An 18,619-nucleotide genomic window follows, 5' to 3' on the forward strand; every position below is an offset into this window, starting at 1 on the left:
TCTGGGATCTAGAACACGAAGTGGTAGGAAAACCTACTCGTAAATCGGAGGGGAGCCCTCAGTAGGGGAGGGCTGGCAGCTCACACCCGATGGTGGGCCACACTCCCTGTTTACCAGAAATACACATTCCTGGGCCCGCGCAGCCCTCCTGGGGTGGGGCCTGGGGCCTCCTCGCTGCCCCTCGTCTCCAGATCTGCTTGGCCCCGAGGACTGTGTGTCTCCGCCTGGGATTCCCGGCCCGGGGAGTGTGCACAGGGCCCGCTTTCCACCTGCGCCCGGCTGGCAGCCAAGCGCAGCTGGGTACGTGCTGAGTTGTGTCCACCCTGCCTCCTGCCGCCCCTCACTCTGCCACACCAGGGTGACTGGGCCGATCGTGCCCTCCTCCTCCTCCTCGACTTCCTTCCCTTCCCCACCCCTGGGGCATCGCCGGGAGAAACGACAGCCAGTCAGACCCTCTCGGGGTCTGCGGCTGAAGGGCCCCAAAGAGAAACACCTCCTCGTCCCCGAAGGGGCACGAATGCAAACCCAAGCGGGAAGAGCTGTTTGCCATTTCCCATCGGGGGCTGAGCGTTACACACACTGTCAAGGACCCTCATGAGTCCTGCGCTCTGTCCTACGTTCGGCCACTGACTGTCCCCGCGCTGCGGCAAGTCCCCTGGCCCCAGTCCCCCCCCCCCCCCCCCCGAAGAGCCGGGTCTGGAGCTGCAGGATCCTGATCCCATAGCCCTCCCTTGCTTGTGACCCTCGGGGGGCGGGGCACGGCACATCCGGGTTCGTAGCACGTGCCGGCAGAGTGGTTTTTCCGCTTCATCTTTCCCAGGACCATTTTTAAACTTTCACTACACAGCCTGGTATTCTGAGACACGTGACCCAGATTTGTCTGCGACACGCGGTGACCGAAGCGCAGTATTTCCACAATCCCCCTCCCCCCTTCCCCACCGCCACAGAAAGGCGAAGGGGGGGAGCGCGCACGCAGGGGGCGGGGGGGGGGGGGGGGACGCACGCATATGCTACTCCGCCATCCAGAGAGCCCGTCACACGTGTGCACGAAGCATCCCAGGGATCAGCTGTCCTTCCTCTTCACGTATATTCACCACCACCTCCCATCTCACGGCGGGGACACGGCACAGCACTGCGGTGCAGGTGGCACGCGGGCCAGCGCTCAGAGAAGCCCCGCAACCAGTGTGAGGCCTCGTGGCTCTGGGCCGCCGCCCGGGGAGGCCTGGGACCTCGTGGGAACTGCCTCCACCCGGTGACCGATTCCCGGAAATAAGGACCAGGGCCTCAGGTTTCAGGTGTCACTTATGAGAAGGACGCCTCCCCCCACCCCCACCAGGCATCTGATGCCACCTGAAAGGAACTGTCCTTCTCAGGAGCCCAGGACGGGCAGGGCCAGCAGACACGCGGCCACAGTGTCCGAGCACAGGGCCCTTTCCGGGGCTGCACTAACTGCCGCCCTGACCCTCCCCCTGCCTCCCGCTGCTGCCCTTCCTTGGAAGTCAGGCCTCCCTCTTCCTCTGCAGGCAGCTTGTCACTTTCTGTCTTCCCTGGAAATTACCCCGGTGCCTTCCTCCCTGCGAGACCCTCAGGACACCGTATGTCCTGCAGCTGGGCCTCTGTCCATCCTTCCACCCCAACAGCCGAGACAGCGATAAGCAATCCTTGTTCAAACGAAACGGGGGGGGGGGGGCAGCAGAGTGGCCAGCGGGTCCTTGGGCCGTCGAGTATAGGAAGCCCGAGAGTGGTGGCCCGGGCACAGGGGTGGGTCGGGAGATGCTCACATGCGTCAGCCATCAGTCCGCTGAGCGCCCAGGGCCTCAAGCATCAGAGCTCAGTGAAACCACCGGCCAGCAGCCCCACAGGGACCCTGTGGGCGCTCAGAGGGACAAACGAGGATGTCATTTGAAAGTACCGCTGATTCACACACATGGAGGTGTTGGGGGGGGGGGTCTCCAGGGCTGCCGCACCGGTGCAGCATCAGAGGCCCTCCGGGCCTGCCTTGTACACCCAGCACAGCCGGGGGCAGGGGCCCAGCAGGGGGGCGCAGGCCTGGTGCCACCATGCACCCCGGGGGCAGCCAGGCACAGCGCACAGAGAACATACCCGGGGTGCAGAGACCCTGGGACACACAGCCCTGCCCTGGCAGAGGTGCAGGCTGGGAACTGGGCGACGGGGACCCAGGCTGGCCCGGGGAATCCTGAGTCCCAGGCACAGCAGAACCCGGTAACACCAACGGAGCAGGACAGCTCGGCCGGCTGCCCGCCCACCGCGTAGCTTTGAAGGTGGGGTACCCACCCCGCCTCAGTTTCCCCGCCTGTGAATGAGGCCCTTCACATGGCCTTGAAGGGGAGCTGAGATGACATGCTTCACAGGGGAGGGCCAAGGAAGAGAGACTCGAAGGCACCCCTGGGTCTCCAGGTTGCTCCGGTGGCTACGAAGGGGCACGATTTCCCACTGGCACTGTTCCTTTGTAAGCAAACCCTGGAATCTGAGCTTAAAAATACATGTTTTGAATTAATATTGAAACAAGAATTTGATCTCCCGCCAATACTTCTAATTTTCTAAATTGATTCTCATGCAAAGAAAACATGATATATATATATATATATATATATAAACATATATATATATATATATATATTGCTTATCACCACTGAGACAGACATTGACTTCACAGCAGAGAGCTCTCGCACCTGCAGATTACCTTCTGTCACATCCTCAAGAGGGAAAAGAAAGCAGGTCACGTGTTCAGGGCTTCGGGGTCGCCAACCAGCCCTTCCTACTTTGCCCTGAAACATTAGCATTTGGGAGGTGCCCTTAACACGACACAGTGGGGCACTAAAAAGTCAGTTTACCCATCTTTATATGTGTGGACGCTCCCACACCGGGGTGGGACCTCCGGTACGTCTGCAGGGCTGCAGGCCTCTGGGGTACGGGCCACAGGGCGGTTCCCACCCCCGCCCCGTCTGCGTCGTCACAGGGCAGGAGCCTGAACAATGCCACCCCAACCCCCTTCAGCTCCCACTGCTTCCGAGTGACCTGGGGCAGAGTATCCGCACCGTGACTGAAACCAGAACTGTTCTTTCCAGGAAGAGGCGGATGGTCCTACGTTAGTTCCAATCCACGGCAGAACATTCTAGAAGACTGAAGCCACCGTCATCTTGGACCCACTGGACCCTCAAAGGACAAAAACTCCTAAGAAGCCCCACACACATCTGTGGAGCTGCCCGACTCCCCCGCCACCCACAAGCTTCACCCCATCTTCCATCCTGGACACACACACCCCAAGAACAGAAATGGGGTTCATTTAGCATTAGAACTTCACAGATTCACTCAACAGAATTTTTTAAATCCATCCTTAACGCCTCACTCTTGAAGCATCGAATTTATTACCGTCCCACTCTAAGCGCGCGGAAAGTCCTTCTGTTGCTCTGACCCAGGGTGCCTCGCCCCGTGGGGCCGCACGGGACGGGGGCCTGTGCCGTGGCACCAATTAGAAGGGGCCGGCCAACGAATGGATCCTTCTATCTTTTAAAAGACAGCATCTGTTAAAATCACACGGTAACGTCAACACGGGCGTTTTTTAAAAGTTACAGGCACTGTTGACCTCCTGACACCGAATGACCCCGTAAGAAATCCCAGTACTTCAGCTCGAAGGAAGGGGCCGAGACAAAGAGCTCCGTGGGGCACGGGCCCTTTCCACGGAGCAACTGGGAAATCTGCTGCAGAGACAACCAGCCACCTAACCCACCGACCACTCGAGAAGCAGGAAACCTCCGACCGATCCCGTGGGCCCGAGTCACCAACCTCAGGCAAACGTGGGGCAAGAGCCACGGCCACGCACACGTCTCCGGGACGGAGCACGCGTGTCAGATCTGCCTTCGACGCAGCTCGTACCGGTGCATTTTTCGCGGTCGGATTCAGGGCAGGGACGGTTTACTAGCAGCTACCGCGGCGGCCTGCCATCATCGATTGGCTGGAAGGACACAGAAGCCAAGACTTCGCCCCAGCCAGCCCCCCCTCCCCCGACCCCGCCCCGCACAGTAACACAGATGGGAGCAATGGAAGAGTTTGCCAGTGAAGATGTTGGTCACTGAGGCTCCTTTGGTGCCACATCCGGCAGTAAGATCTTTGAGACCCTGGACAACTGAGGTCAAGGGGGACGGGATTCCCGTGCTCAGGCACCACCGACACGGCCGGGTTGACAGTTCGGCGGCCCCAGGTGTCAGGTGTGGGAGCTGGGAGCTCACGGTGCAGTGCAGACGGCCTGGGGGGCGACAGGGGGCGTCATCGCGGAGGGAGGGGGCGCCAACACCCCGCGGGGCGGCCCCCGGGACCAGAGCTAGGCCCTTTCGGGGGGCAGCCCGCCTTCTTCTGCGCCGACTCCATATTTTTAAAACCCTCCTGCCTGCTTCTAGTCCCCGTGTTGTGCTTATCGGGTAAAACTGCAGGTCACATCTTCCTAGGGGAATTTCTCAGGAGAATGGGTCGGTTGAATTAAATTTTTTGCCCGGACAACTAGAGTCAAACTTTTTTTTCCATTAAAAACATACAGCACAGAACATTAGTCTTACATCTTTCTTAGTCTTAAAAAATATAAATATAGAGGGCTAATTTGTACAGGATGTATAGGTATGTACACCTTTAATATGCACACGAGAAAATCAGGACAAGTTTATGAAACTTGCACTTTTCGGACACCTTCCTCCTGGGGCATTTGGACAAGGCTCTGAGCCCGTGGGCGGCTGCCCGAGTTTCCATAGCCCCTGTACCCATTTCCCGGGAAGAACCAGGTCTCCTGACCACCGGTGCAGGGTCAGGACGGGGTGGCCGGCCGGTCACAGGGGCTTCTCCACCGGCTGCTGGAGACAGAGCTCGCTTCCAGCAGAGACGATGGGCAGGCTGTTCTCCAGGTGGTGGTTGATGAGGTGGCTGATGCTGTCGAAGACCCTGTCCTTCGTCCGGACCTGGGAGGGACACAGAGGGCAGGATGCATGACCCACGGCCAGAGAAAAGAGAACGCACGTGCTTGGAGCCAGCCCCAGACCACGAGAACCGGAGCGGCAGCCTCCCCGGGGCCCCCGCGCTCTCTCAGGGACACGTCTTCGAAGTCCCCAGTGATCGTCACTGGCCGGTCATTCAGCCTGTCACCTGCCATGTGCCTTCAGCAACCACCCTGCCCTCTGCTGCCAGCCTTTTCTCTCCTGCTCCTCTCCTGCCCTCGAAAGACCCGTCTGGCCGTCCTGCACTCGCACCCAGAGGGGGTCCACGTAGCCCTTCCGTCTCCCACACTGGGGGCGAGCCTGTCTGGGACGCAGGGGCGGCACAGCACGCTCCTGGTTTCTTGGTGCAATGCCCGCCTGCCAGCCTCCGAGCAAGTGAACTCTGGGGGTGGGGTGGGGGTGTGGGGGAGGGTCACCACTTCCCGCTGCTCACCGGGCCTGCTCCTTGGTCCCTGAGCTGCTACACTCCCAGTGTAGACCACACTTGAAGAAGGCAGAGGACACCTGGCCAGGAACAGTCTCCCGGCTGCTGTGGACACAGCCCCCGTGGCCTCCTTTGAGGGGATGGGAGACAGGCCAGGGAGCAGGTGCCTGGCTACACCTGATGGCCCTCCAGCCCTTAGATGGTCCTCATGATGGCTTTTGGACGCCCTGGGTGTCTGACCTCTCTCTCCAGCCTTATTTCTGGAGACCCCCCCTTCCCTGGGCCACAGCTCTCCCCCACCTGTCTCTCAGGGACTCTGAGGGCACATCTAGTTTCTTCCTCCTTACCTGTCCCCGTATTCTCTCCTTTCCTCTAATCCCATCCTCACCCCTGATGTGGCCACTCTTGTCTCTCCCTTCCACCAACCTACCAATGGGATGTCCTATTCTGAACCTTCAGCCTTGATCTCATTCTCACCCCAAATCTATAGTCCAGGTGTGCCCATTAAAGCCCCCCCAACCCCGGCCATCTGCTCTAGGATCTACAAGATAGCAGCCACAGGCAACAGTAGAAACTTAGAAATGAGGGTTCTCTGTTCTCCTGGGGTCCCACACTGAGGTAGGCCCCCTTCCCCACAGGTGTCTGTAAGCATGGAGGGACAGGGACCCACTGGGCCATGGGGTTCCTGACCCTTGGGCACTGAGCCTCACCAAGGATGTGACCCAATGGGCACATTAGGAAAGGAATCTCTTTGCAAGAAATTTTGGCATCTTTTCATCAAGGCTGTTTAATCCTCCTGAGTTCTGTAGAATCCCCACCCCAGAAAGACCCTGAGGTGACATGGGCAGGCCCCTTTCTGGGAGGTGAGGGGCACCCAGGACTCAGCCTGAGACTACTGTTGGCTGCTGCCTTGACGCTGACTTCTTATTCCCACTTCTTAGTGATGAACACTCATCGAAGTTCTGGGGCAGCAGGGGTGAATGAAAGAGGGTTTATGACAGGGCAGTGTCTGGGATAGCAGTCTTAGCATGGACTCACGTCCAAATCACCAGACAGTGTTCAGTAACCCCGTGCCCAGGCCAACCCCACCAGGAGCTTGGGGTGGGGCTCGGCCAACCGGTGTGTCTCTCGATCCCCCCCCCATGATTCCAACATATTGCCCAAGCTGCCCCCTGGTGGGCATCTTTGGGGTATGAAGGCTGGGCCACAATGAACACACACATACAAACAAAACCATGAAGAGTCATATGATATAAATTTACTGCCTAAATAGGCCAGTTCACTCCATTCACATCAATGCTTGCTGAAACTCCAGTCTGGCTTCTTCCCAGAGAACCTGCAGTCCACAGAGCTATCTGTATGGACCCACTTGCTATGTGGGTCAGAAAAGAAGAAAGAGCTGAAATCAGTATTCTAAGCTTTTACCTTAGGAAACTAGAAAAAAGAACAAATTAAATCCACAGGAAGCATAAGGAAAGAAATAATGAAAAAATTAGAGCAGAGACCAATGACATTGGAAACAGGAAATCAATACAGAAATCAATGATCCCCAAAGCTGGTCCTTCGAAAAGATACATAACAATTGATAAGCCTCTAGCCAGGCTAAGAAAAAAAATGAGAGAAGACACTTACTAATATCGGAAATGAAAGAAGGGTCATCACTACAGATCTCATGGAATTTAAAAGCATAATGAAAGAATACTATAAATAACTCTATGCCCACAAATTTGATAACTCCTTAAAAACGGACCCATTTCTTGAAAGACACAGCTTCACAAAACTCTTACAAGAAGAAATAGATGGTTTGAATAAACCTGTGGCTATTTAAAAATTGAATCAATAGTGAATAATCTGCCAACATAGAAAGCACCAGGCCCAGATAGGTTCACTGGTGAACTCTACCAAACACTTAAAGACAAAATTTACCAAGTCCCCACAATCTCATTCAGAAGACAGAAGCAGAAATAATATCACTTAACTCACTCTATGAGGCTAGTACGACTCTAACATCAAAAGCAAACAAAGACGTTACAGGAAAAGAAAACTACAGATCAGCACCTCTTATGAACACACATGCAAAAATCCTCAACAAAACACTAACGGATTGAATCCAACAATGTATAAGAAGAACTATACACCATGACCAAGGGGGATTTATCCTGGGTCTGCAAGGCTGCTTCCCCATTCAGAAATCAACACAATCCATCACACCATTAGGGTGAAGACAAAAACTCCATGATCTTATCAATGGAAACAGAAAATTCAACCAATTCTTGGTAAAAGCTCTCAGTAAACTAGGAATACGGGTGAAACTTCCTCCACTTGATAAAGACATCCACAAAAATCCTACCACTAACATCCTACTTAATGATCAGAAACTTGAACAAGGCCAGGATGTCTCGCCTCACACTCCTCAACGCCATCATGGAAGTCCTCGTTAATGCAGTAAGACAAAAAAGGAAATAAAAGGCAAAGACAGCATTTTCAGTGAACGATGCTGCAGCACCGGGATGTCCACATATATTTTACAGAAAGCCTAGATCAGAACTTACACCCTTCAAAAAATTAACTCAGAATGGATCACAGACTTAAATGTAAAATGCAGAATTATTAAACTCTTAAAAGAAAACACAGGGAGAACTTTAGCGACCATGGGTTTGGTGATGACTTTCTAGATAAGACATCAAAGGCCTGATTCGTGAATGAAAGAAACGATAAGCTGGACTTCATCAAGATTAAAAACGTCCGATCCACAAGTGACACCTTCAAGACAGTGAGAAGAGCAGCCACGGACTGGGAGAAGGTATTTGCAAAAGACACATCTGATAATGAACCGGTCTCTGAAATATACAAACAGCTCTTAATACCAACATTAAGAAAACCACATTTTAAAAATGGGGCAAAGACCTTAACAAACACCTCAGCAAAGAGGATGCACAGGTGGCAAACAAGTACGTGAAAAGATGCCCGACAGCACAAGTCACCAGGGAAACACAAGTTACAACACTGAGATGCCACCACACACCTATCAGAATGGCCAAAATCCACAACACCGACAACTGCCAATGCTGGTGAGGATGTGTGCAATGGGAACTCTCGTCACTGCTGGTGGATTGAAAAATGGGACAGATAGTTTAGAAGATAGTTTGGTGGTTCCTTTTCTTTTTAATGTTTGTTTATTTTGAGAGAGAGAGGGATAGAGAGTGAGCAGGGAGGAGCAAAGAGAGAGGAGAGAGAGAGGATCCCAAGCACACTCCACACTGTCAGCATGGAGCCCGATGAGAGGCTCGAACCTGAACCCTGAGATCACGACCTGAGCCGAAACCAAGAGTTGGATGCTTAATTGACTGAGCTATTCAGGTCTTGTAAAACTAAACACATGTGATGAAGGAGGTGCTGGTAGCTGAGGTTTGGGGGCAGGGCGAGCTGCAGGAAGGAATCCATGGGGCAGTTGGGCAAGGGGGTGGGGGCCGTACCTTCTGCTTTAGGTATTGTGGGTTCAAGTTGTCTAGGGAACATTTAAATTAGGTGCCCAGTAGTCAGAAATACCATTTAGAGATATTGTACGTTAACAAGTATACTCAACCAGTGACAGAATGATTACATCCGTCCCCTTCCAAAAGGTCACACTAGCTGTGGCAAAGCCATCAGACAAGATAGTTCCTGATTAAAATCTGGTTCCATTGGAACGGGTTGCACACTCAGACCTGCTGCTCTTTGTCTAATGTCTCAGCTTGGGCTGGATCCACTGGCGGACCCTCCACTCCCAGAGGCTCAAGCCCAAATACAACCTAACCCAAGCGGGATGTAGACCCACCCACCCACATTGCTTGGCCTCTCCCAGGTTTGAAATTAAGGTGAGGCTCAGGTCCTTCTTAGACCCAACAGACACAGTGCCAGGTTCACATCAGCCCTCTGGGGCTGCAACACCAAGAGTCAGGCTTGGGACTGTGAGTGCCAGCTGCTTACATCCTTCCAATCAACACCTTGCCCACATGGGCACTCCTTTTCCCCAACAGCAGGAGGAAAATTTAGAGACTCACAAATAACCTAACGTCCCACCTGAAGACACTAAAAACCCTGAACTGAGCAGGAGAAAGGACAGCATAAAGATTAAAGCAGAGATAAAATAGGGAATGGGAAAATAATAGAGAAAAGCAATGAAACCAAAAGCAGCTTCTTTGAAAAGACCAACACAACAAATTTGACGAAGTTGGAGGACTCACACTTCTGGATTTCAAAACTAATTACAAAGCTACAGTAATCAAAACAGTGTGGTACTGATATAAAGACAGGCATATAAGGCAGTGGAAAAGAACAGAGGGCCTAGAAATGAGCCCCTGCATATGTGGTCAAGTGATTTTTGACTAGGGTGCTGTGACCATTCAACAGGAAAGGGACAATTTTTTCAACAAATGCTGCTGGGGAAACTGGGTGTCCACATACAAAAGAATAGAGTGCCTGTAGCTGATGCCACATACAAAAATTAACTCCAAATGGATCCAAGATCTCAATGTAAGGCCTAAAATTCTTAGAAGAAAACTCAGGGCAAAAGCTTCAAGGCACTGAATCTGCAATGGTTTCTTGGATATGGTACCAAATTCCCAGGCAACAAAAGAAAAACCAGACAATTTGGATGTCATGAAAATTGTAAAGTTTTGTGCATGAAAGACACTATCAACAGAGTAAAAAAGCAACCTATAGGATGGGGGGATAAATTTGGAATTTGTGTATCTAATAAGTGATGAATATCCAGAATATATAAAGTACTCCTAAAACTCAATAATAAAAAATAGACAACCTGATTCAAAAATGGGCAAAGAACTTGAACTGCCATTTCCTCAAAGAAGACACATAAATGACCATGTGACCAAATGACATGGCCAATAAGTACATGAAAAGATGCTCTGCAACCCTCATCATCAGAGAAATGCAAATTGAGATACCACCTCACACTCATGAGAATGACCACCATCCCCAAACCAGAAAATAGCAGGTGTTGACCAGGAGGAAGAGACGTTAGAGCCCTTGTGCACTATTGGCAGGAATGTGAAATAGTGCAGCCGCTGTGGGCTGTGTGATGGCTTCTCAAAAACATTTTGTTAATGAATTCTCATATGACTCAGCAATTCCCCTTCTAGACGTGTACCCAAGAAACTCAAAGGAGGGTCTCAAAGAGATACCTGTGCATTGTATTAAAAGCAGCGTTTCCTGCAATAGTTAAAATGTGGAAGCAACAAGTCCATCCACACATGAATGGATGGGCAAAATATGGTCTATCCACACAATGGAATATTGTGCAGCCTTAGGAAGGAAGGAGATCCTGACACGTGCTCCAGCGTGGATGAACCCTAAGGACAGCATGAAACAGGCCAGTCACAGAAGGACAAATGCGCTGTGACTCCGCTTACATGACGTCCGTAGAGGAGTCAAATTCATAGAGACAGAAAGTGGAATGGTGGATGCCAGGGGCTGGGGGTGGAGGGGACAGGGAATTATTTAATGGGGACAGAGTTTCAGATTTGCAAGACAAAAAGAGTTCTGGGGATGGATATTGGTTGTACAACTACACACACACCACCCACACCACTGAACTGTACCCTTACAGCTGGCTTAGATGGTAAATTTTATGTTCTGTGTATTTTACCACAACAAAAAAAAAATGAAGAAAAAGAAGAAAAACATGGACAAAGGATTCGAACAGACGTTAGTCCAAAGAAGTAAACAGCCAATAAGTATCTAAAGAGATGCTTGACCTTATTAGTCACGAGGGAAATGCAAATCAAAATCACAGTGGTCTGTCACTGCCCGCCCACACGGATGGCCAGAATCCAAACGCCAGATAATAACAAGGGTGGGAGACGGCACGGAGAAATCGGGGCCCTCGCACCCTGTTAGTTGGAATGTAAAATGGTGCAGCTGCTTTGAAAAAAAACTGTGTGACGGTCCCTCGGGTGGCAGATTACAGAGCCATCCCCACGACCTAACAGATCCACTCCTGGGTATATGTCCAAGAGAAATGAAAACACACGTCCACACAGGAACTTGGACGTCATGTTAGCGGCAATGTTCGTAACAGCCAAATGTCCATCACGAATAAAGCATGGGCTGTCCGTGAGCGGAATGTTCCTCGGCCACAGAAAAGAATGAGGTGCTGACACCCGCCACAACGTGGATGACCCTTGAAAACACTGCACTCAGTAAAAAAGGCTAGTCACAAAGGACTACGTATTTATAGGATTCCATTCAGAGGGAGCTCCAGAAGGGAGAAACCCACGGAGACTAGGCGACGGGAGGCTGGTGGGTGACAGCTGAACGCAGAGGCATTTCTCTTGTAGGTGGTAAACATGTTCCAGACGGACTGTGGTCATGGATGCACACGTCTGTGAATACACTAAAACCCACTGGATCGTACTCCTGAAACGGGCCTGTATGTAAGGTATATCCTGCTAAGGCTGCCTTTAAAGTCTCTGTGTCTACCAGTTTACAGAAGAGCCAGGGGTCAGGGCACAAGTGACATAGGGACACCACAACCCAAATCACAGTGTGGGATATTCTACAGACAAGTTATCTAGTCGTTCAAGGAAACCACTGGAGTCCACGGAGATGGAGGGAAAACAGAGTAAGAGTCTTCAGAGACCTCACAAAATGGACCACATGGACCACGCTTGAATTCTGATTCCAACAAACGTACTATACACACAACATCTTTGAGATAATCAGGGAAATTTGAATATGTTGAACGACTATCTTTAGTTTTGTTGGATATAACAACTATGTCGTGTCGTTGTTGCCTTCATACCCTTATTGGTGGAAATGATGCTGAGATATTTACAAGAGGAGTGCACTGCAGGATGCCTGGATATGCGATCAAATGTTTCAGAAAGCCCCTCCCTCCCCTTCTCTCCAGTCCCTTCCTTCCTGACTGAACGGTCGGTCCAAATGCCAAGGAAGACAAGTGCTGTGCTCTGGGGGTGGGGGGGGGCAGCCACGGTGGTCCCCAGTGGGAGACTGGAGTCCAGGGGCAGTGAGGAGTGTACCACAGGACAGGTGACAGGAGGACACAGGACAGGAGGTGGGTGGCCCGCGTGGGCATCAGAGCCAGGAGGGGTGGTCAGAGCGAGCTCAGGGGGAAGGGAGCCCCCGGGGAACGGCTGGGTGGGGAACCGGCGCCCCCGCAGGGCGAGGGCAGGGGCGGCCGCTGTGATGGGGGTGCACCTCACACATGGGGGGTTAACCAAGTCGGTGAAAATACGAAGGTAAGGGGTCAGGCTTCTCATCGCTGGAGGAGAGACTTAGAAATGCAGGAAAAGAAAAACGGATGAACCCTGTGATATCAGACTGGAATCGGAAGAATTACCACGAGCGTACCGCTTGTAACATCCAGAGATGGACACGCAAATGGACACAGACACGAGCGTGCGCGTGTGCGTGCGTGTGCATCTGTCGGCACCAATCCGTCCATCTCGAGGACACGGGAGCGGCAGCACCCCCACTTGAAGACCCTGGTCTCCCCGTGAAAAACAAGCAGGCCAGGCCTCCAACGGCAGTGGAGGAAGACGGTCCCGTGACGTCCGTGTGTATTTGAAGCAAAGACAAAGAAGAGCGTTGAAGGGACGCGGTGAGAAGCCACCGAACAGTCAGGCAGCTGTGAATCCACACGGATGAAAACAAATTACTTAACATCTGGAAAGGTGGATTCATGTAGTTTCAGGGTACCTCCTCCCAAATATGTAATAATTACAAGGGAAGGCGAGAGTGTGCAGGGGCGAAGCCTGCCAGATGCCCCCTTCGTCCGGCATCCAGGAGAACACTCACGGACACCACTCCCAGCGCAGTGTCTCCGTGACGGCGTGACCCAGATGCATAATCTGACCCCGCCTCGGAGGACAGGTCAGAAAACCGGACTGAGCAGGAGCCTGAGGTGAGGGGGACTGAAGACACAGGACAGCCCGAGGCGGTGAGGGATTCTGAACGGATCCTTTCCAGTAAAGGCCGTTCCAGGAGCGGCCAGGGGACAGGAAGGGGGTCAGCAGGAGCAGGCCGCAGTGGCGCCATCAGGGCGAAGGCGCGATTCTGTGTGCACCACACTCACACTCGGGGGCCGGGGGCGACGGAGACTTTGGGCAGGGTACTCGCAAATCATTCCGTGGGAGAACGCTGTCCTCTACTTCCAAACGCTACCGTTCCCTCTAAAATAACGGACGGGTGAATCGAGATCGGAACAATATTGGTAAACTGTGCAGCGAATACCGGGACCACGGGAGTTCATTACGCTTCTGTCTCTATTTTGTGCATTCAGAAAACACTAAAAGTGCTGTTGACAGAAACAGAGGGTGAGACAGGGAGGTCGCACAGACACGACGAGCGCTGCTGGGGAGAGAGAGGCTTGATGTATTTACAGGCGCAGAGACAACCTGGGAAATGAAAACACTTGTCAAAAATCGAAAAATGGGCTACGCTTTAGTTTCCAGGGAGAATCAAGAAAGGACACCTGTTGGGGCACCCGGGGGGCTCAGTAGGTTGAGCTTCCGACTTCGGCTCAGGTCATGATCTCACGGTTTGTGAGTTCGAGCCCTGAGTCGGGCTCTGTGCTGCCAGCTCGGAGCCTAGACCTGCTTCGGATTCTGCGTCTCCCTCTCTCTCTGCCCCTCCTCTGCTTGTTCTCTCTCTCTCTCTCTCTCTCTCTCTCTCTCTCTCTCAAAATAAATAAACATTAAAAAAGAAGAAGAAGACATGAAACCACTGAGAGCAGTTTGAGCACCAGGAAAGGACTCCGAAAGGGAGCCTGAGCCTGGCCGTGAGCACCACCCCGCTCCCCCGGGATTGGGTTGGGCTGTCACTTCTCATCAAAGACCGCAGGTAACATCCGCTTGGTCACACTTTCCAGGTGTTACGCTGGTAAGAAGTGAAAAGACACGACGGCCTTACCCGCCAGCGGCCAGTGGCCCTGCTCGTACATCCCTAGTCTATCCTGCACTCCGACCGGCAAGGCAGCCCGAGTGTGGCTTCTCCCACGAGGCCACTGACCGTCCCCACCGTCTCCATCCCCTTCTTCTCCATGGAGCCCCCGGGTTGAAGGGACAGGCCTGGAAGATGGGGGCCCCGGGATGTGAGTCGCCGAACCAAGGACCCGAGGGGCAAGAGTGGGTGAGTGGGCACCGAGCTCCCTTGGCTCAGAACAGTGAGGCTTCCCAGGCCATTCAGCACCGCCTAGTCTGCCGGAGACAAAGGAAAACTTAAAATAACAACAAGGCTTGTTTGACTGGAGGGATGGAGGGGGATTATTTTCTTAGTTACTCTCAGAATAAAATAAAATCCCAATAAGTGTGGGGTGTTGGCCGGTTGCTGTTTTCCGATGTCCTGAATGCAAAGCCCCAGCACGTGCTCTCAATGTGCCACGTTCCCGAGACCGCGGTCAGGAAGCCCATGGAACACCCAGCCACGGAACAAGCGCAGGTGTGCTGGAGGTGTGGGTGCAGGTGCGGGTGTGGGTGTGGGTGTGGGTGCAGCAAGTGGCTCATTCTAAAGCAAGCACAGCACCCGGCCCACCCTGCTGGCCCTACCGGCCAAGGGGATGGACCAAGGGTGCCTCTGGGCATCATCTTAGACTCAAGAGGGCTAACTCACCGTGAGGACGTTCCAGACGCCACCTCTGGCACTGTTTCTGCAGAGCCCGTCGGTGGGGTCAGAGCAGCTGCTGCCCCACACCTGCCTGGGAGCTCAGGAGCCCCGCCTCCATGCTCCTCGGTCACCCGCGTTTCCAGCGACCCAGGGAGCCCTCGTCTTGCACGATCAGTGTGCAGTGGGAAGGCACGCAGGTTCGTACACGCTGCAGTAAATATAGCCTCAGAACTGTTTTGCATCCTTATTTCTCCGAGTAATGTGTTCTGCCAAGTTTCCCCCTTTATAGTCAGGGACGAACCAATTACCATGAAAATCAGATGAATAAATATTGAAGAGAATGTGTTCATCGTCTATTTTGGTGTCCTAACAGCAAGGAAGTGACATTACGTTCGTAATTAAGTCTTTCTCAGCTGAAGCTCTCCTCCACTGGATCAATTAAATTCGATCATCAGATCCAGCAAAAAGCCTCCCCAAAGAACACTTATTAGTTGGTGTGACTGATTTTCTCTGAGGTGCCAGATTTCCCTTAGAAATTAAAGTCTTGTAGACGGCACAGCTGGGGTCGTGGCTTACAAGAACACCTGCTTCAACCACATTCCTTCAGCTTCCTTCCCTCCCACCTTCCAAATTATCTTAAAAAAAAAAATGTTTGTAAGTAGGCTCCACACCCAAGGTGGGGCTTGAACTCACAGCCCTGAGATGAAGCGACAGGTGGTCCATCAACTGAGCCACCCAAGTGCCCCTACACGTTACCTCGGTACTGGTTTGGGAATGCAGAATATATTAGTAGTAATACTACATGTCCTTTTTTGAGAGAGAGAGAGAGAGAGAGAGAGAGAGAGAGAGAGAGATGCAAGGGGAGGGACAGAGAGAGAAAGAGAGAATCCCAAGCGGGCTTCATGCTCAGTGCTGAGCCTGATGTGGGGCTCGATCCCTTGACTATGAGATCGTGACTGGAACAAGAGTCAGATGCTTAACCGACCGCGCCCCCCAGACACCCCAATACGTGTCGTTTCGTAATCATCAATCAATCCTTTGTCTACAAGGACTGAGTATATGACCCATTAACCATCTTTGCTCTATGAGATGGCATAATGTAGCTAAACTGTTAACTTCTCTTTTCTCAACAATACCTAAATGTTGCAACTGAAATCTTCGCATTCTCTTAGCCTTGCTCAGGTGTTTTCTTTCCTATTTTGTCTCAGAAAACAACAGACGGATTGGTAGCAGCCCTTGCAAAGGGAAACCTCTCTGGGCTGATTCTGTTTAGAGACGCCTATCTGTGATGAGGCATCTGTAGCAGCAGGGGACCCTCAGCTCCCACGTGGCCTGCGGGGGCCCTCGGCTCCCGTAAAAGCCCGAGGTCGATCGGCGCCATCACGTGCTCGTTAAACACCTACTATGTGCCTGGCACTATTCTACGTACTGGGCGTAATGCAGTGACTAAGGCTGCCACTCTCACAGGGGTGACAGGGCAGTGGGGGGAACCAGTCAGCGAACCAATGAACAAATAAATGAGTGCTTGTGTGTGACAAGGCCTTGAAGGTCACAACGAATCGTGGTGCAGAAACAGGGGCTCTCCAGGACACTCTATGTGACATACGAAGAGGGACGGCCTCTCTGATTTGCAGCCGCCCTAGCTTGTTATAAGGTGACTATACCCCTGGCCCCCAAACCAGACCAGCATACACAAGCAAAAGGCAGCCAAGGCAACAAAGACCGACCTCACGGGTGAAGGGCAGCCAGAAACACCCAAGAGGAAGTGTCGGGTGCCCAAATCCCGCAATGCGGCCCGTGACGGCTGCGTCAGGACCAAGCAGGGCATATGCCAGGACACAGTGTCAGAAGGATCTGCCTGTGTAACTGCCCCCTCCCCACATTAATAGACTCCAGAAAAAACCCCGCATGATTATTGTACTATTTCAGCTGATGCTGAAGCAGCATTTGATAAAATCCAATACCTATACATGACAAAAGCAATCCGGTAACTAATTTCTATGAATTCCACACAAGCAGAAACTGTCCTCTTAAACCTGCTCACGGACGTATCCCAGGTGTCAAAAGCAGTGCCCAGATTTAGCAGTCACTTGGTGCACAGCTGTCGAGCGACTGAATGAATCAGAGAATGAAGTCCTTTCTTCGGCTGACGAAGACAACCCCCCAGAGCTTACGTCACCCTCAGTAGAACAAAACCCGCCAACATCCCCTTTCAGGCGGGGGACGAGACGAGGGCGCCCTCTCCTGGTGAACGCTCCAGGGCGCCCCGGTGAGCGTGCCACGGGGTCAGAAACGGAAGGCAGGAGACGCGACTGTCCACGTATGCCACGGCCTGACCGCTGTTCCAGTAAAACCGCTGCCATCGGCAAGATTTCTGGGCACAAGATCATACCACATTCCTCTCCCTGCAGCAGTCACTGTTGAGAAAACGTGGCCAAAATCACATACCGCTTGTGCCAAGAATTCAAACCAGACACTCCAGGGAGTAACCAAACAAAGGAAACACAAGAACTTTCCGGAGAGAGTTTTTAAATTCTAACAAGGGACAGCTTAAAACTAAATAAGTAGAGACTCATGCCATGTTCGTGGATGTGATGATTTAATGCTGAAAACCGTCAGCTCTCCCTGAAATTAATCCGTGAACTCAACACCGGTCCTACCAAAATCCCAGCACGCGTTCTCGGTGGGGGGATAAACGGACTCCAAAACCACAGCAAAGAGGGATAGAGGTCCGAGAACAGCTTAAAAAGAGAATGCTAATAGGAGTTTCAAGAGGAAGGACTTACACTGCCACATGTTAAGACCGTTTCAAAGCCAGAGTGACCACGCGATGTGGTACTCATATCAGGACTAAACAGTCTGCTCAACAGGACAGGGCAGACTCTCGAGAAAAACAAGGGACACAGAGCACCGAGAACGTTAACTCAAGGCGTATCCATAGGACAGAAGCCTGGCTCACCACCTGGAGATTTAAGGAATGCTGGGTCCCTGTCTTATGTCACTGTCAAAGTAACTCTAGTCAGAATTAGAACCTAATTGCGAAAAATAAGCAAACACAGAAGTCACAGAGGAACAACGTGCATCTACGACTGCAGGTCAGGAAATCTTTTATGTTTACTTTTTAAATGTTTCTAATGTTTATTTATTTATTTTGAGAGAGAGAGAGTACGAACAAGGAGGGGCAGAGAGAGAGGGAGAGACAGAATCCCAAGCAGGCTCCGCACGGTCAGTGCAGAGAGCCCGATGCGGGGGCTCAAACTCACAAACCGTGAGATCGTGACCTGAGCCGAAATCAAGAGTCAGATGCTCAACCGACTGAGCCACCCAGGTGCCCCATGAGGAAATCTTTTAAAACTCAAGACCACAGGGGCACCTGGGTGGCTAGGTTGGTTAAACATCTGACTCTTGATTTCGGCTCGGGTCATGATTTCATGGTTCATGGGTTTGAGCCTTGTGTCAGGATCTGTGCTAATTGTGGAACCTGCTTGGGATTCTCTCTCTCCCTCTGCCCCTCTCCCCTGCTCTCCTTCTCTCTCTCTCTCTCTCTCTCTCTCTCAAGTCAAAACAA

General features: G+C 52.1%; 1 protein-coding gene across 1 annotated transcript in view; it reads right to left on the reverse strand.

The window, feature by feature from the left end:
* Positions 1-4,575: 4,575 nt before the first annotated feature.
* Positions 4,576-18,619, reverse strand: part of SHC3 (SHC adaptor protein 3) — a 98,919-nt gene continuing 84,875 nt past the window's right edge. Inside the window, exon 12 of the mRNA XM_042964243.1 lies at positions 4,576-4,967. Within this exon, the coding sequence (XP_042820177.1) occupies positions 4,839-4,967 (129 nt within the window). The 3' untranslated portion in view covers positions 4,576-4,838. The remainder of the gene's footprint in view (positions 4,968-18,619) is intronic.

Source organism: Panthera tigris, chromosome D4 (assembly GCF_018350195.1).
Source record: "Panthera tigris isolate Pti1 chromosome D4, P.tigris_Pti1_mat1.1, whole genome shotgun sequence".
Lineage (NCBI taxonomy): Eukaryota > Metazoa > Chordata > Mammalia > Carnivora > Felidae > Panthera > Panthera tigris.